Source organism: Sapajus apella, unplaced genomic scaffold (genome assembly GCF_009761245.1).
Source record: "Sapajus apella isolate SASKATOON/1434 unplaced genomic scaffold, GSC_monkey_1.0 scaffold25, whole genome shotgun sequence".
Taxonomy (NCBI): domain Eukaryota; kingdom Metazoa; phylum Chordata; class Mammalia; order Primates; family Cebidae; genus Sapajus; species Sapajus apella.
This window is the reverse complement of record NW_022436965.1, coordinates 18,815,599-18,836,175: the sequence shown is the minus strand read 5'-3', so window position 1 is coordinate 18,836,175 and position 20,577 is coordinate 18,815,599. Positions and strand designations below refer to the sequence as shown.

The following is a 20,577-nucleotide window of genomic DNA, read 5'->3' as shown; positions in this document are numbered from 1 at the left end:
TCATGCTACCTGACTTCAAACTACACTACAAGGCTATAATAATCAAAACAGCATGGTACTGATACCAAAACAGAGATATAGACCAATGGATCATCTATTTCAATTATCTAGTTTTCCTTATGTTTAGAGGTTTATATTTTTCCAGAAAATAATTATTTCACTCAGAATTCCAAATTACTGCCATAATCACCGGGTCTCTACAAGATGGACATATTAAAACAATCACCAAGAAATATTTCTGAAGTACACAAGCCAGGGTCTGCCATTGGAAAATCTACTAGGATGAAGCAAAGACATGTGTAATATATAAAAGCTGCCCACAGAAGATCCTGCACTCATCCTTGCTTAAGAACTACTAACATAGATATTCTTTTTAAAATTTTAATCTATTCCACACTTTTTTCCTCACTGCTCATTTTATTTGTTCTTTTTTGTATTATATTGGCCAAAAGTCTATTTATCTTAATAGGATTTTCTTTTCTGTGCAAATGGCAATAGGTTTATTAATTCAATTGTTTTTTGTTTCCTAATTCAATGATTTCTGCTTTTATCTTTATTATTTTCTCATACCAATTTTCTTTAGTGCTGTTTTATATTTTGTGATATTGTTTCTCTTAATTTCAGAATATAATTTATATTAATATTTATCTTTAAGTAAAATATTTAAAGTCAAATTATGCATTTACTTTCAGCTATAATATAAATATCTACATTACATACAATTTTTATTGTTTTTTTATTTTGTTGTCATCCTTACTGAGTATTTGAGTTCCTCTGTGGTTTAAGATTTTGACCCACAAATTAGAGGAGGTTTCTCTTAAATTTACGAATGCTTTATTGGCTTTATTTATTTAAACTTTTTTTTTTGGTTTCTTCTTTTATTGTATCACAAATTTTTGAAGTGCATTTTAAACGTTTTGCTTGAGAGAACTTATTAACACTTTTTGACATGGTATCTAACTTTTGTGAAGGTTCCTTGAAAGCTTGAAAAGAAGATGTGGTCTATCCTCCCCTCTCACTCACTGTCTCTCTCACTCTCCCTCTCACTCTCACTCTCTTCCTCTGTTACTCCCTATCTTTCTGTATATCTGATCTAATGGTATTTTAAATTCTTCCAAAGAAAACATGATTTTATAAAACTGTTATTGAGTTTTTAAGAGATTTTAGTCAGCATATTTGACTGTCAGTTATTAAATGTATGAAGGCTCATTATAATCATGCCTTTATTTTGGGTATTAGCTATTAAAAACTAAACTTCCTCAAACTGGCCTACAGGTTCTGTCGCACCTTCCTTACCTGCCCTCAAGCCTCACTGCTGTCCAGTCTTCTCTTCCCTCTCCACACCTATCACTCATCTTTAGGTGCTCAAACACACTCTGCTTCGTCTCCCTCAGGGCCTTTGCACATGGTTCACCATACTTGGAGGTATCCTCTCTAAACACTTTCTAGCTAATGCCAACTCTCAAATCTAAATCTAAATATCATTTTTCATTCTAAACTGAATCTACATTACACAATGTAAATCCAATAGTCCTATAGATAGGGGTCCCCAACTCCCTGGCCACATACTGATACTGGTCTGTAGCCTATTAGGAACCTGGTTGCACAGCAGGAAGTGAGCAGCAGGCAAGCATTACCACCTGAGCTCTGCTTCCTGTCAGATCAGCAGCAGCATTAGATTTTCATGGGAGTGTAAACCTTATTGTGAACTGTGCATGCAGGGGATCTAGGTTGTAGGCTCCTTATGAGAATCTAAACTAATGACTGATGATCTGAGGTAGAACAGTTCCACACCCCACCTCCCACAGCCATCCCTGGGAAAAAAATGTCTTCCAAAAACTGGTCGCTGTTGCCAAAATGTTTGGGGACTGCTGCTGTAGATGCAGATGTGTTGTGAATCTAGTAGCTTTCTTTCCTAGTACTGACCACAATTAGAAACTCTGTCTCATTAGAATAGTACATAATATAGTATCAGTCTCTCCAGCGTGCCTGGGAGCTCCACAGGGTCATGGGTTGCAACGTTTTGCTCACCATTAGATCTCTATTTACTAGTGTAGTGCCTGGCCTATAGTAGGTATCACCTCTTAGCATATATAAACATACACTCTCAAGAAACTCACCACTTGACTACAATCAGTAAGACTGGGGAAATTTAAATTGGGTCACTCAGTTTCCAACAATGGAGCAAAATTTTAAATACACACACACACACACACACAAAACCAAGCAAAGCATCTATTTCCTATCCTGATGGCTGTCTCCAACACTGAATATATATGTAAGTATTTGACATTTTAGTGAGATTTGTATTCTAGTTTTACCTAGAGTATCTTTATTTTTATGACAGAAATCATTCAATTTGGCCTCTACTTTACTTATAAACTTATTAACTGTTTTCTTTCAGCTTCTGAATAACTTCTTCAAGGAACCTTTCCCAGAAGTATTTTTGGTCCTCTTCAGAAACTGGATCAATGATTCCAATCCTGTAGTTAGCAAACTGAGTCTTCTGAGAATTGCCCAGATGTCATCAGTTGTCAATGAGGTATGCATATGTGATTTGTGTCTGCCAGCACCATCAAAGTCATATTCTGAGATTTTGATATCACTTAACATCTTCCCTGTTAAAGCAGTGATACTTTTCAGTTTCTATATAACTAAAACATATCAAAGCCTGCTGTTTTATTAACAAGGAAACTAAGTTGAATAGCAAGGATGTGTTAAGTTCATTTAGTGGCTTTATTGTCTTTTTTTCCACAGGAAATCATTCATTTCACTCAGAATGTATTTATCCTCATTGCCCTAGACTCGTGTAACAGTCGAAATGATACACACATGTTAATTTTCCCCAACATAAACACATGTGTACACATTACTTCCTATCTCAGAGCACCACCTGCTTAAGCTTTTTCTTCTATTCATAATGTTCCCACTTTGCCCACACATATTTACATTTTTCTCCTTTTTCAATGATTAGTCCAAGTCAAGCGTCACTGAAAATTCTTATCTCTAGCAGCCACATCCCTCTCAGACCCACATCAATTATGAGCACTCATATTTTATACCAGTGGCTCTCAAAGTATACTTCTTGAACCTGCAGTATTAGCATCACCTGGAGACACTAGAATTGCAAACTGTGAGACCCCACTCCAGTCCTATGGAATAAGAAATTCTGGGGTGGGGCCCACCAATCTGTGTTTTAAATGTTGTCCAGGTGACTGCAATTCAAGTTAAAGTTGAGAACCACAGTCTTATATTGTTTCCCACTGACTCACGTGAATACGTCTTGCCTTCAAGGTCAACTGAATTTAAGCATGTTCCACGTTCTGTAATTCTACACTCCAAAGTATCGTGGACAATGCCAAGAGTGCAAATGTTCTATAAATCATTATTATTTTTATAATAAATCTAATAAGAAATCCTTGTTTATCTACTGGGCATAGTCTCTGAAAACTGAAGCCTATCAGTGGATACCTACTGTGCCTACTGGCTTAGAATGACATAAGCCATGGTCTGTTTGAATAAATAATACAAGTTGGTGGATTTACCAATAGTGTATGTTCTCTTAGTAGCAAATTATTTATTGCTTTATCCAGAGTTTTTCCCAGTGTTGTTAACAACTGAAAGAAAAATTCTGTCAAGGCTTCCTAGGAAAGTGAAGGAAAGGTAGTGGAAAGTGATCTGGGTTGAGAGTTAATATACTGTTGGTAAAGACACAAATGGCCTCTGGCACTGACATAGTTCTTAGCTCTCTTTTTTTCTCCTTAAAGCTATTATTTGGCAAATAATACGTATTCATTCCCTTTAGTCCTTTTCTTCTTGCCTTTCTTTCTCTCTGGTGTCTCCTTTTCATGTTTTTCCTTGCCTTCTATTTTGATTGGTTCTGACCTACATTGACTCCCATGACCTACCCGAGTATCTCAGTAGCTCTCATATTCAAATGGATCACTATAATCTAATTTAGAGGTCGTTATGCCAGTGGTGTGTTGGTAAATGTTTGACAGCCAGCTCTCTGGAAATAAGGCCAATTCCCTGACATAAAGATTCCCATAATGGCTAATTTCAAGCTTTCAAAGGAACGTCACTAACCATGGAACTGGGAAAAGATGCACAATAGGACATCATTATTTGATATTCCTGTCATTCAGACACAATGCCCATAAATAACCTCAAGAGCACAGATAATGGTAAAATGCAGCAAAAGAATTAGAGAGTGATAAATTTTTAGTATTACCAGTTTCTATATAATGTTAAATTTATATAATTTAACTTTTTTTTTTTTGTTTAAGACAGGGTTTCACCATGTTGGTCAGGCTGGTCTTGAACTCCTGACCTCAGGTGATCCGCCCAGCGTGGCCTCCAAAGTGCTTGGATTACAGGCGTGAACCACTACACCCGGCCTAATTTAACTTTCAATAAGGAGTTTTTTAGCAAAACGTCAACATTTTTGACAATCTGACAAGACTTTAGTGACTCAGCTTCCACACACCATGATGTGCTGCCAGACTCAAGTTATGTATACGAAATGTCAGCTCAAGTCTCCTGCCAGTTCCAAAATCCCACCATTTTTTTCCTTTTATATGTAGATAGAAAATGTCAGCAGTCTATTAATAGCCATCCTGGATGCCTTCCTTTCCAAAGATGAGACTGTTGTACGTCGGGCCTTGCTCACCCTTAGAACACTTTTAGCCAAACTGGACAAAGTGATCTACTCCTCTTTGTGCACCAGAATTGCTTCCAGCTACTGTCCTCTAATGGATCATGTAAGTTACACAGTTAGATGTATGAGATCATTAGGTTTTGTGGTTCAACTGAAACTCAAGTCGAGGCAATTATGTTAGGTCACAGAATAAATCAATAGAAGATAATCATTTTGTAAGAAGCCATCACTTATTTTCCAGAGATAACAATATTAGTTAAGTATTGTCTTTTTTTTAAGTACATGGTGAGAACCTGGGGAACAAAAAAGAAGAAGAATCAAAGAAAAGCCTCTGTCCTTGGATGAAATTGTAGCTTTGTGACTATATGTTGATTAACCTTATATCTGGACTGCCTGGGTTCAAATCCCTCTTCTACCCCTTATTGGCTATGAAACACTGAGAGAGTGATTTGTTCAGTCTTTTGGTATATTATTTTCCCCATCTATAAAACAACAATAGTAACAGAGACAGAATTAGGTTTAATATGAGGATTAGATTTGATATTTGCCATGCCTCAAATAAATGTTTGTTATTATCGTATACAACTTGAATTTAAAAGTATTTTATCAGAAAGTCATTCCTTTTGAAAACTCTCATTTTGCCTGGTAAATATGTTTCAGAAAAGTTGAATGAAAACTTTGGTATGCCATGGGGAATCTATGTATATTTTTAAATTCCATGATAAATTGTTTGTGAACCAGAGAATTATTTCACAGCAAATTATGTTGCCAAAACTTCCAAGTTTTAATTACTACATTTCAGTGAAGAAGAGCACAGTATTATTAAATTATAAAAGAATAAAAAACAAATGTAGTGGCAAAAATGATTTTTATAAACACATCAGAATAGTAATAATAATAGTGGCTTGAAGGGGGCATGGCCAAGATGGCCAACTAAAAGCAGCAGCGTTGGGAGGCTCCCATCGAAAAGAACCATGAGAGCATGCAAATCCTGCACTGGCCACTGAGGTATCCAGGTTCTGTCATTAGAACTGACTAGGCAGCTGGCGTGACCCACGGAGAGGAAGGCAGAGCAGTGTGGTGCAGTGGCCCACCTGAGAGACACATGGGCCAGGGGAGCCCCCACCCCCAGGCAAGGGAGGCAGTGAGTGAGTGTGCTACACAGCGTGGGAAAATGTGTTTTTTCCACAAAGATCTTACTCGTGAGCCCATGCCACCAGGGCCTAGGGTCCCAAACACAAGCTGTGCAGATTTTCAACAGCCACTAAGCTAGAATCTGTTTAAAACTGCTGATAGCATTAGCAGTAGTACCTGATGTAGGTGATGGGGTGATGGATGCAGAAAAACACCAGATGTGATGGATGGCACATCTATACCTATGTAACAAACCTGCACATTCTGCACATGTATCCCAGAACTTAAATTACATATATATATATATATATATATATATATATATATATTTTTTTTTTTAAAGACTGCTGAGCTCCCAGCGGGAGGTGGGGTGACTAGCACAACAGCTACTGCCGCCTGCTGTCTAAGCCTTTTGAACTCCTTGGGGGAGGGGCAACAGCCAACACTCAGACTGAGAGCCACCTAACACACTAAGCTCCCAAGGGGGAAGAGGGGCAGCAACCATCTCTGTAGCCCCAGGTCACGCTTTTCCCCTGCTGGAGCCAGTAATACTGGATGGCTTGATGCCAAGAGATATCCCCCACAGCACAACACACCAGCTGTGGCAGACTGCAGACAGAGTTCGTCTTCAGGCTTGACCTTGACCCATCCCTCCTCACTGGGGTCTCCCTGCAGGAAGTCTGACTATTCCAGTTAGGGGCTCAAGGACAGAATTCTGATCTCCCTAGGCCTTAGCCCCTAGGAGGATGGGTGGCTACAGTCTCTGCACACCAGCAGACTTAGCCCTTCCTCCTATTAGTTCATGAGAATCAGGGCAGCCCAGACAAGTGGACTTCCCCCAGCAAAGCACACCCCCTCTAACAAGGGACAGCCAAAGTGCTTCATTAAGTGGGTCTTTCTCCCCATAAAATCCAGCTGTGTGAGACCCTCCAAAATGGATCATCAGAAACCTTAAACAGGAGCGATCCTAGAGGTATCAGAGGAAGTGCCCCTTGAGATCCCAGAGGAAGGAGCAGACACCATCTTCACTGTTCTCCAGATACCTCAAGTGACATCTCCAGACATGGGAGCAAACCAGATGACTAGGGCCTGAAGTAAATCCCCAGACAACTGCAGCAACCCTACAGAAAAGGGACCAGACCACTGCAAGAGAAACAAACAGAAAGCAAGAACAACAACAATAACAACAACAACAACAAAAAATAACCCCCATAAAAACCCTATCCAAAGGTCAGCAGCCTCAAAGATCAATACTAGACAAACTCATGAAGATGAGAAAGAATCAATAAAACAATGCTGAAGGCCCAAAAGGCCAGAGTGCCTCTTCTCCTTCAAATGGTCACAGCACCTCCTCCAGCAAGGGTACAGAGCTAGATGAAGGATGAGATGGACAAAATGACAGAGGTAGACTTCAGAAAGTGGGAAATAACAAACTCTTCTGAGCTAAAGGAACAAGTTCTAACCCAATGCAAAGAAGCTAAGACCTTGATAAAAGGTTAGAGGAGCTGCTAACAAGAATAACCAGTTTAGAGAGGAACATAAATTACCTGATGGAGCTGAAAAGCAGCACGAAAAGTTGTGAAGCATACACAAGTATGAATAGCTGAACTGACCAAGTGGAAGAAAGGATATCAGAGTTTGAAGACTATCTTGCTGAAATCAGGCATGCAGACAAGATCAGAGAAAAAAGAATAGAATGGAATGAGCAAAACCTCTGAGAAATAAGGGACTAAGTAAAAGGACCAAACCTATGATTGACTGGAGTACCAGAAGGAGACAGGGAGAATGGAATCAAGTTGAAAAACACACTTCAGGATATTAACAAGGAGAATCTCTCCAACATAGGAAGACAGGCCAACATGCAAATTTGGGAAATACAGAGAACCCCGCTAAAATACTCAACGAGAACATCAACACCAAGACACATAATCATCAGATTCTCCAAGACTGAAAAGAAGGAAAAAATGTTAAGGGTAGCCAGAGAGAAAGGCCAAGTCACCTACTAAGGGAAGCCCATCAGACTAACAGTGGACTTCTCAACAGAAATCTTACAACGCAGAAGAGAGTGGGGGCAATATTTAACATTCTTAAAGAAATGAATTTACAACCCAGAATTTTATATCTAGCCAAAGTAAGCTTCATAAGCCAAGGAGAAGTAAAATCATTTCCAGGCAAGCAAATGCTAAGGGATTTTGTCATCGCCAGACCTGCCTTGCAAGAGGCCCTGAGAGAAGCACTAAATATAGAGGGAAAAAAAAAACAAAAAACTTGGTACCAGCCACTGCAAAAACCACCCCAAACTATAAAGACCAATGACACTGTGAGGAAACTCCATCAACGAGTATGCAAAATAACCAAATAGCATCATGACGACAGGATTTAATTCACACATAAAAATATTAACCTTAAATGTAAATAAGCTAAATGCCCCAATTAAAAGGCACAGACTGGCAAATTGGATAAAAAGTCAAGATCCATTGGTGTGCTGTATTCCGGAGACCCCTCTCACATGCAAACATATACATAGTTTCAAAATAAAGGGATAGGGGAAAATTTACCCAAAAAAAAAAAAAGGAGAGGTTGCAATTCTAGTCTCTGACAAAACAGACTTTAAACCAAAAAAGATAAAAAAGACAAAGAAGGGCATTACATTATGGTAAAGGGATCAATTCAATGAGAAGAGATAACTATCCTAAATATATATGGACTCAATAAAGGAACGCCCAGATTCATAAATTCTTAGACACCTACAAAGAGTCTTCAACTTCCATACAGTAATAGTAGGAGAATTTAACACCCCACTGTCAGTAATACACAGATCAACAAGACAGAAAATTAACAGGATATTCAGGATTTGAACTTAGCTGTGGCTCAAGTGGACCCAATAGACATATGTAGAACTCTCCAACCGAAATCAACAGAATATACATTCTTTTCAGTGTCACATGGCACTGATTCTAAAATAAACCACATAATTGGAAGTAAAACACTCCTCTGCAACTGAAATCATAACAAGTAGTCTCTCAAAACACAGTACAAGCACATTAGAACTCAGAATTAAGAAACTCACTCAAAAGCACACAATTACATGGAAACTGAACAACCCGCTCCTGAATGACTCCTGAGTAAATAATGAAATTAAGGCAGAAATCAATGTCTTTTGTAACCTATAAAGAGACTATGTACCAGAATCTGTGGCATATAAAGTAGTGTTAAGAGGGAAATTTATAGCACCAAATGTCCATGTCATAAAGCTAGAAAGATCTCAAATCAATACCCTAACATCACAATTAAAAGAGCTAAAGAAGCAGGAGGAAACAAATCCAAAAGCTAGCAGAAGATTAGAAATAACTAAAATCAGAGCAGAACTGAAGGAAGATACAAAAAAAAAAACCTTCAAAAAATCAACAAATCCAAGAGCTGATTTTTCAAAAATATTAACAAAATAGATAGACCACTAGCTAGACTAATAGAAAAAAAGAATGAAGAATTAAATAAATAGAATAAAAATGATAAAGAGGAAATAACTACTGACCCCAGAAATACAAACTACCATCAGAGAATACTATAAATACCTCTACACAAATAAACTAGAAAATCTAGAAGAAATGGGTGAATTCCTGGGGACCTACACCCTCCCAAGACTACGCTAGGAAGAAGTTGAATCCTTGAATAGACCAATAACAAGGTCTGAAATTGCAGAAGTAATAGCCTACCAATCAAAAAAGCCCAGGACCAGATGGTTTAACAGCCGATTTCTACCAGAGATACAAAGAGGAGCTGGTACGATTCCTTCTGAAACTATTCCAAACAATTGAAAAGGAAGGACTCTGCCCTAACTCATTTTATGAGTCCAGCATCACTCTGATTCCAAAACCTGGCAGAGACACAAAACAACAAAAAACTTCAGGCCAATATTTGTGATGAACGCTGATGCGAAAATCCTCAGTAAAACACTGGAAAACTAAATCCAGCAGCACATCCAAAAGCTTATACACCATGATCAGATCAGCTTCATTTCTGGGAGGCAAGGCTGGTTCAACCTGCACAAATCAACCACTGTAATCTATCACATAAACAAAACCAATGACAAAATCAAAACCATCATATCAATAGATGCCAAAAAGGCCTTTGATAAAATTCAACATTCCTTCATGTTAAAAACTCTCAATAAACCTGGCAATGATGAAACATGTTTCAAAATAATAAGAGCTATTTACGACAAACCTACACAATATCAATCTGAATAAGGAAAAACTGGAAGCATTCCCTTTGAAAACCAGTACAAGAAAAGGATGGCCTCTCATCACTCCTATGCATCATAGTACTAGAAGTTCTGGTCAGGGCAATCAGGCAAGGGAAAAAAATAAAGCATACTCAAATAGGAAGAGAGGAAGTCAAATTGTCTCTGTTTATGGATGGCATGATTCTATATTTAGAAAACCTCATCACCTCAGGCCAAAAACTCCTTAAGCTGATAAGCAAATTCACAGTCTCAGGATACAAAATTAACATGCAAAAATCACAAGCATTTCTATACACCAACAACAGACAAACAGAGAGCCAAATCATGAATGAACACCCATTCACAATTGCTACAAAGATAATAAAATACCTAGAAATAAAGCTAATAAGAAATGTGAAGGACCTCTTCAAGGCAAACTACAAACCACTGCTAAAGGAAATAAGAGAGAAAACAAACAAATGGAAAAATGTTCCATGCTCATGGATAGAAATAACCAATATTGTGAAAATGGCCATACTGCCTAAAGTAATTTATAGATTAGGTGCTATTCCCATCAAACTACCATTGACATTCTTCACAGAATTAGAAAAAACTACTTTAAATTTTACATGGAACCAAAAGAGAGCCCACATAGCCAAGACAATCCTAAGCAAAAAGAACAAAGCTGGAGGCATCAAACTCTGCTACCCGACTTCAAAACTATACCACAAGGCTACATTAACCAAAACAACATGGTACTGGTACCAAAATAGACATATAGACCAATGGAACAGAACAAAGATCTCAGAAATAACACCACACATCTACAACCATCCGATCTTCAACAACTCTGCCAAAAGCAAGCAATGGAGAAAGGATTCCCTATTTAATAAACAGTCTGGGAAAACTGGCTAGCTGCATGCAGAATCTGAAACTGGACCCCTCCTTACATCTTATAAAAAATTAGTTCAAGATGGATTAAAGACTTGAATGTAAAACCCAAACCATTAAAAACCCTAGAAGAAAACCTAGGCAATATCATTCAGGACACAGGCATGGACAAAGACTTCATGACAAAAAATGCCAAAAGTAATTGCAACAAAAGCCAAAATCGACAAATGGGATCTAACTAAACTGAAGAGCTTCTGCACAGCAAAAGAAACTATTATCAGAGTTAACAGGCAACCTACAGAATGGGAGAAAATTTTTGCAATCTACCTATCTGACAAAGGATATTAATCCAGAATCTACAGGAAACTTAAACAAATTTACAAGAAAAAAAAAATAATGGCCTCATCAAAAAGTGTGCAAAGGATATAAACAGACACTTCTCAAAAGAAGGCATTTTAAACAGCCAGCAAACATATGGTAAACCTCAACATCACTGATCATTAGAGAAACGCAAATCAAAATGAGATACCACAATGAGATACAATCTCACGCCAGTCAGAATAGTGATTACTAAAAAGTCAATGAACAAGGGGGCGGTGCCAAGATGGCTGAGAGGAGGCAACACTGGAATGTGGCTCCCAGCAAATGAGATGCAGAAGGCTAGAGGACTTCACGATTCCAAGTGAGGTGCCCAGTTCATCTTGGGGTAACTGGAAGGACACTGAAAGTAGCCCAGGAAGGGAGCCAAAGCAGGGCAAGAACTGCCCAGAGAGAACAAACCAAGACAGGGTGGGGTGTGTCCCCACCTGGAACCTGCAGCCCTCTCGGAGGGTCAGGGAACTTCACCACCTTGGTGCTCCGATTTGGATCCTGTGCTTACCTCATCCCTCCTGCAACCCATGGCCACCAGAGCCCCACCAGACTGAGGGGTGTGATGGGTTGTCGATGCAAATCTAAGCGACAGCTCCCGCCTTGTACCGCAAGTTGTTGGCTGTACCTGGGCAGAAGTTTGGACTAGTACCAGCGAAAAACCCGTCCCACAGAAAGAGGCAGAGTTGAAAGCAGGGAAACAGGTCAGATGGCCTGGTGGCCCCACCCCCCACAAAAGTCAAACTGAAGCCCACACGCCAGAGAGCTTGGCAGCAAATACACCAGTTTGACCCCAACCAGGGAGACTGAGCTCAGGGAAGGAGAGATGCCACTGGGAAGGTGGGGCTAATTTCATCTGAAAACAAACCTCAGGAGAAGACCACCCACCCAGCACCTGACTGAATTTGAGGCAGCCGAGCAGCACCTCTACAGGCTAAAAAAGATATAGCTCCAACTGCAACAGAAGAGATGTCCACTCAGAGATTTCTTCTGAAATCACCAACTTCAAAGATCAAAGGGAGATAAATCCATGAAGATGGGAAAAAACATCCCACAAAGCATGAAACCTTCAAAGACGAGAACACCTCTTCCCCTTCCAGGGATCACAACTCCTCACCATCAAGGGAACCAAACAAGACAGAAAATGAGGTTGACGAATTGACAGAAGCAGGCTTCAGAACGTGGATAATAACAAACTTCTCTGAGTTAAAAGACCATGTTCTAACCCAATGCAAAGAAACTAAGAACTCTGAAAAAAGGTTAGATGAAATGCTAACTAGAATAACCACACTAGAGGAGAACATAAATAACTTGATGGAGCTGAAAAACACAGCATGAGAACTTCAAGAGGCATGTACAAGTTTCAACAGCCAAATTGATCAAGTAGAAGAAAGGATATCAGAGATAGAAGATAAAATCAATGAAATAAAACAAGAAGGCAAGATTAGAGAAAAAAGTAAAAAGAAATGAACAAAGCCTCCAAGAAATATGGGATTATGTGAAAAGACCTAATCTATGCTTGATCAGCATACATGAATGTGACAGAGAGAATGAATCCAAGTTGGGAAACACTCTTCAGGATATTATCCAAGAGAACTTCCCCAACCTAACAAGGCAGGCCAAGATTCAAATCCAGGAAATAAGAAAACACTCCAAAGATATTCCTCAAGAAGAGCAACCCCAAGGCACATAATCATCAGATTCACCACGGTTGAAATGAAGGAAAACATCCTAAGGGCAGCCAGAGAGAAAGGTCGAGTCACCCACAAAAGAAAGACCATCAGACTCACAGCAGATGTCTCAGCAGAAACTCTACAAGCTAGAAGGGAGTGGGGGCCAATATTTAACATCCTTAAAGAAAAGAACTTTCAACCCAGAACTTCATATCCAGCCAAACTAAGCTTCATAGGTGAAGGAGAAATAAAATCCTTTATGGACAAGCAATTGCTGAGAGATTTTGTCGCTACAAGACTTGCCTTACAAGAACTCCTGAAGGAAGTACTAAACATGGAAAGGAACAACCAGTACCAGCCACTGCAAAAACATACTAAATGGTAAGAACAACAATGCAATGAAGAAACCACGTCAACTAATGGGCAAAACAACCAGCCAGTAACAAAATGGCAGGATCGAATTCAAACATAACAATATTAACGTTGAATGTAAATGGCCTAAATGTCCCAATCAAAAGACACAGACTGACAAACTGGATAAAAAGTCAAGACTCAATGGTGTGCTGTATTTAAGGGACCCATCTCACATGCAAAGACTCACAAAGACCCAAAATAAAGGGATGGAAGAAGATCTACCAAGCAAATGAAGAGCAAAAAAAAAATCAGGGGTAGCAATCCTAGTCTCTGACAAAATGGACTTTAACCCAACAAAGATCAAAAGAGACAAAAGAAGGGCATTACATAATGGTAAAAGGATCAATGTAACAAGAAGAGCTAACTATCCTAAATATATATGCACCCAATGCAGGAGCACCCAGATACACAAAGCAAGTTCTTAATGACCTACAAAGAGACCTAGACTCCCACACAATAATAGTGGGAAACTTTAATACTCCACTGGCAATATTGTACAGATCGACAAGACAGAAAGTCAACAAGGATATCCAGGACATGAACGCAGCTCTGGACCAAGCAGACCTAATAGACATTTACAGAACACTGCACCCCAAATCCACAGAACACACATTCTTCTCAGCACCACATCACACTTAATCTAAAATTGACCACATAATTGGAAGTAAATCACTCCTCAGAAAATGCCAAAGAGCAGAAATCATAACAAACAGTCTTTCAGACCACAGTGCAATCAAATTAGAACTCAGGATTAAGAAAAGCACTCAAAACTGCACAATCACGTGGAAACTGAACAACTGGCTCCTGAATGATGAATGGATCAACAATGAAATGAAGGCAGAAATAAAACTGTTCTTTGAAACCAATAAAAATGAAGACACAATGTACCAGAATCTATGGGACACATTTAAAGCAGTGTCTAGAGGGAAATTTATAGCAATAAATGCCCACATTAGAAACAAGGAAAGATCTAAAAGTGACACCCTATCGTCAAGTTGAAAGAGCTAGAGGAACACAATCAAAAAAAAACTTAAAAGCAAGCAGAAGACAGGAAATAACTAAGATCAGAGCAGAACTGAAGAAGACAGAGATACAAAAAAACGCTTCAAAAAATCAATAAATCCAGAAGCTGGTTTTTTGAAAAGATCAACAAAGTAGACCACTAGCTAGACTAATAAAAAAGAAAAAAAAAATCAAATAGATGCAATAAAAAGGATAAAGGGGAGATCACCACCGATTCCTCGGAAATACAAACTACCATCAGACATTACTACAAAGAGCTCTATGCACATAAACCAGTAAATCTGGAAGAAATGGATAAATTCCTGGACACTTGCACACTCCCAAGACAATACAAAAACAGTGAATCCTCCTCAACTCTATGAGACCAGTATCATCCTGATACCAAAACCTGGCAGAGACACAACTAAAAAAGAAAACTCCAGGCCAATATTCATGATGAACATTGATGCAAAAATATTCAGTAAAATACTGGCAAACTGAATCCAACAGCACATCAAAAAGCTTACTGACCACGATCATGTAGGCTTCATCCCAGGGATGCAAGGCTGGTTCACCGTACACAAATCTATAAACGTAATCCACCACATAAACAGAATCAAAGACAAAAACCACATGATTATCTCAATAGACGCAGAGAAGGCCTTCAACAAAATTCAACAGCCCTTTATGCTAAAAACTCTCAATAAACTAGGTATTCATGGAATGCATCTCAAAATAATAAAAGCTGTTTATGACAAACTCACAGCCAATATCATACTGAACAGTCAAAAACTAGAAGCATTCCCTTGAAAATCTGGCACTAGACAAGGATGTCCTCTCTCACCACTCCTATTCAAAATAGTATTGGAAGTTCTAGCCAGAGTAATTAGGCAAGAAAAAGAAATAAACAGCATTCAGTTGGGAAAAGAAGTTGTCAAATTGTCCCTATTTGCAGATGACATGATCATATATTTAGAAGACTCCATCATCTCAGCCCAAAAACTCCTTAAGCCGATCAGCAACTTCAGCAAAGTCTCAGGATATAAAATCAATGTGCAGATATGACAAGCATTCCTATACATCAATAAGACAAACAGAGAGCCAAATCATGAGCGAACTCCCATTTACAATTGCTACAAAGAGAATAAAATGCCTAGGAATACAACTAACAAAGGATGTAAAATATCTCTTCCAGAAGAACTACAAACCACTGCTCAAGGAAATAAGAGAGGATGCAAACAGATGGAAAAACATTCCATGCTCATGGTTAGGAAGAATCAATATTGCAAAAATTGTCATACTGCCCACAGTAATTTATAGATTCAATGCTATCCCCATCAAGCTACCATTGGCCTTCTTCACAGAACTGGAAAAAACCACTTTAAACTTCATATGAAACCAAAAGAGAGCCCATGTAGCCAAGACAATCCTAAGCAAAAATAACAAAACTGGAGGCATCACACTACCTGACTTCCAACTATACTACAAGGCTACAGTAATCAAAACAGCATGATACTGGTACCAACACAGAGATATAGACCAAGGGAACAGAAGAGGCCTCAGAAACAATGTCACCCATCTACAACCATCTGATCTTTGACAAACCAGACAACAACAAGCAATGGGGAAAGGATTCCCTGTTTAATAAATGGTGTTGGGAAAACTGGCTAGCCATATGCAGGAAGCTGAAACTGGACCCCTTCCTGACACCTTACACAAAAATTAACTCCAGATGGATTAAAGATTTCAACATAAGAACTAACACCATAAAAACCCTAGAAGAAAACCTAGGCAACACCAACCAGGACATAGGCATAGGTACGGACTTCATGAATAAAACACCAAAAGCATTGGCAACAAAAGCCAAAATAGACAAATGAGATCTAATTAATCTTAAGAGCTTCTGAACAGCAAAAGAAACAATCATTAGAGTGAACCGGCAACCAACAGAATGGGAAAGAATTTTTGCAATCTACCCATCTGACAAAGGGCTAATATCCAGAATCTACAAAGAACTAAATCAGATTTACAAGAAAAAAACAAACCCATTCAAAAGTGGGTGAAGCATATGAACAGACACTTTTCAAAAGAAGACATATATGTGGCCAAGCAACATATGAAAAAATGCCATCATCATTGGTCATTAGAGAAACACAAATCAAAACCACATTGAGATACTATCTCATGCCAGTTAGAATGGCAATCATTAAAAAATCTGGAGACAACAGATGCTGGAGAGGATGTGGAGAAACAGGAACACTTTTACACTGTTAGTGGGAATGTAAATTAGTTCAACCATTATGGAAGACAGTGTGGTGATTCCTATTCCATTTGACCCAGCAATCCTATTACTGGGTATATACTCAAAGGATTATAAATCACTCTATTATAAAGACACACGCACATGTATGTTTTTTGCAGCGATGTTTATGATAGCAAAGACCTGGAACCAACCCAAATGTCCATAAATGATAGACTGGACAAAGAAAATGTGGCACATATACACCATGGAATACTATGCAGCCATAAAAAATGACAAGTTTGTGTCCTTTGTAGAGACATGGATGAATCTAGAAACCATCATTCTCAGCAAACTGACACAAGAACAGAAAACTAAACACCGCCTGTTTTCTCATATGGGCGGGTGACGAAAAATGAGAATGCTTGGGCATAGGGAAGAGAACACCCACTGGGCTAGGTGTGGGGGTGGAGGGGCGGGAAGGGGAGGGAAAGCGGGGTGGGGGCAGGGAGGATGGGGAGGGATCGCAGCAGGAGAAATGCCTGATGTAAGCAACTGGGGTTGGGGGGGATGGAGAGAGCAAACCACCATGGCATGTATGTACCTATGCAACAATCCTGCAGGATGCAGGATGTGCACATGTACCCCAGAGTCCAAAGTACAATAAAAAAAAGAAAGAAAGAAAACATACAAGTAAGTGTGCAGCAAACCTAATATGTTCTGGATTCTATGATTGTAACAGTGAGCATATGAGCAACTAATAACGGAAAACCATTTCTTTTTGTCAAAAAAAAGAAGTCAATGAACAATAGATGCTGGTGAGGCTGTGGAGAAATAGAAAAGCTTTTGCACTGTTGGTGGGAATATAAATTAGTTCAACCATTGTGGAAGATACTGTGGTGATTCCTGAAGGATCTTGACCCAGAAATACCATTTGACCCAGCAATCACATTACTGCATATATACTCGAAGGAATACAAATCATTCTACTATAAAGATACATGCACATGTATGTTTATTGCAGCACTATTTTCAATAGCAAAGTCATGGAACCAACCCAAATGTCTATCAATGATAGACTGGATAAAGAAAATGTGGTGTATGTACACCATGGAATACTATGAAGCCATAAAAAGGAATGAAGGTCATGTTCTTTGTTGGAACATGGATGAAACTGGTAGTCACAGGAACAGAAAATTGAACACTGCATGTTCTCACTCATAAATGGGAGTTGAACAATGAGAACACATGGACACAGAGGGGAACAACACACACCGGGGCCACTTGAGGGGTGGGTGGCAAGGGAGGTAGAACATTAGGATAAATAGCTAATGCATGCAGGGCTTAAAACGTAGATGATGGGATGATAGATGCAGCAAACCACCATGGAACACATAGACATTTGTAACAAACCTACACTTTCTGCACTTGTATCCCAGAACTTAAAGAAAAAAAAAAAAAGCTTAATTTATTGAACACTTAATATATAGCAGGGGTTTTTCTAAAGGACTTACATGAGCTATCTTACATAAATCTCTAAGCAACTGTATTACTATTATCCAATTTTCATGTAAAGAAACTAAGGCAAAGAGAAGTCAATATTTGGCCAAGGTCATATATCTGATAAAGTAGTCAGAATGCTCATATAAAAATCATTTTCAATACGAGATTATAAACATGTCCTCAAAACCAGAAGGTGATGATATGTTTTTTAAAATTTGGGCCAAGTGTAGTGGCTCACGCCTGTAATCCCAACACTTTGTAAGACTGACATGGGAGGATTGCTTGACCTCAAGAGCTTGAGACCAGTGGGAGGGTTGTTAGAGCCGAGGGGTTCAAAGTTGCAGTGAGTTATGATCCTGTCTCTGCACTCTAACCTGGACAACAGAGTGAGACCCTGTCTCTAATAAAATGCAAATAAATAAAAATAATTAACCTCTTCTGACTTGCAATTTTTCCTTTCTAGAATTATTTTTATCCAATTACCTTCCTATTTGGCATAAATAGCCCTTGAAAACCTGGTTGTATGCCAGTAGGCCAAGAGCTCCCCTTGCTACTCAGTGGCAACTCAGCCAAGTCCTCCAGCCTTTGAACAGAGCATGGTTACATTACTCTAAGTATCTTTACAAAAATTATCTGCAAGTTATACACACTATTACAGTTTATAATTTTAGGACATTATTAAATACTAATCAGCTTCCTGAATTTAAGAAACTCATTTTTTCACAGGAGTTTTTTAATGCAATCTGAATTTTGGTAAGTACCTTCTTTTACTAGTTTATATATTTTTTATCTTTATTAAGGCATAATTAATAAATTAAAATTATATTTACAGAGTACAATATGATGTTTTGATATATGTATATATTGTGAAATGATTAAATCAAACAAAATTAACATAGCCGTACCTCACATATCATTTTTTTTTGTGTGCTGAGAACATTTAAGATCTAATCTCTTTGCAATTTTAAAGTCTAAATTACATTATTAACTATAGTCTAATATAACTAGACTTACATTAGATTTCTAGAATTTATTCATCCTGTCAAACAGAAACTTTATATCCTTTAACCAACAACTCCTTCAGTGCCTCCCATCACCCTTCAGCTGCTGGCACTAGTCCCACTTTCCTCTTCTATGTGTTCAACCTTTTAATATTCCACATATAAGTGAGATCATGCAATATTTGTCTTTCTGCTCCTGGATGATTTCAAACAGCATGATGTTCTCCTCTTCTATGAGTTCAACCTTTTAATATTCCACATATAAGCGAGATCATGCAATATCTGTCTTTTTCTTCCTGGCTGATTTCAAATAGCATGATGTCCTCCAAGTTCATCCATGTCGTACATAAGATTTTATTCTTTTTTAAGGCTGAAAAGTATTTCAATTGTTCCACTGATGGACACTTAGGTTAATTCCATATCTTGGCTATTGTGAATAACAGGTAAGCAAATATTATTTTAAAATTAAAAGGTGCACTAACTACTGAAACCCAATGTGAATTTTTTCTAAAAATAAAGTTTCATATGGCATGTTTATATGCACATATACATATATAGTATGTATACTTACATCAGGGGTGTGTGCGTGTGTGTAGATTATTGAAGAAAAAAGCCCTGACATTATTTTCAGATAAGACCTTTTCTTTTTCAGATTAATGGAGGCATTCGAAGTATGGCAATTCGACATTTTGGTGAGTTACTTAGGGAAATGAGTCAGTACACATGGATGCTGAGCGATGTGGTTCTAGGAGGCTTAGTGCCCCTAATCGTCTTTTTGGAGGATGACGAAGAAAGAGTAGCTAATGTAAGTCATTTGATCTTCTCTTTCATAATTTTACAAGGAACTACAATGTTTTATCTAACAACAGATAAATAGATCTTCACTGACCTTTTTCTGTCTCACAGGCATGTAAATATACATTAAAAATATGTACCTTACAATTAAAGTGGTCAACATCATATTTGCTCAAAAATGCAAATTACAGTTTTGAGATGGTGGTGCTCAATATCTGTAACAATCTTGTAAGTGGCCCTTCCATTTTTACTACTATAAGAGTTGCAGAAAAGCTTAAAGGATATCCAAAGTGATTAGAAACTGTGATGGGGATAAGATATAAGATTGGATCTTGGAGAAAATAAAATGGAAGAAAGGATCTTAAGTGAGTGATCATACCTAGAGCTGAGAGGAATTATAATTTTCCACTTCCTCATTCCCAACATTGATCATCTATCTTTTCTTCTTCATCCATCCCACCCATTTTGAGCTATAGATGGGTACTAAGGTAGGAAGAACACCCCAGATCACAAAAAAGAAAACTAGAATTACTTTGCCACTGCCTCATGAGCTAGTCCTCTGAAACCCAGTGTGAACGGCAATGATAGACAAGTGGGTATGGGTGAATGCTAACCAAAGAATGGAAAAGGAGAATTGAGTTTGGGAACAAGAGTATAGTTCACACAAAAATAAA

General features: G+C 38.3%; 1 protein-coding gene across 1 annotated transcript in view; it reads left to right on the top strand.

Annotated features, from left to right (window-relative positions):
- MROH9 (maestro heat like repeat family member 9) overlaps nucleotides 1-20,577 on the top strand; it is a 101,677-nt gene that overhangs the window by 51,893 nt on the left and 29,207 nt on the right. Inside the window, exons 15-18 of the mRNA XM_032291119.1 lie at nucleotides 2,405-2,542; nucleotides 4,584-4,760; nucleotides 19,761-19,913; nucleotides 20,015-20,131. Of these exons, the coding sequence (XP_032147010.1) occupies nucleotides 2,405-2,542; nucleotides 4,584-4,760; nucleotides 19,761-19,913; nucleotides 20,015-20,131 (585 nt within the window). The remainder of the gene's footprint in view (nucleotides 1-2,404; nucleotides 2,543-4,583; nucleotides 4,761-19,760; nucleotides 19,914-20,014; nucleotides 20,132-20,577) is intronic.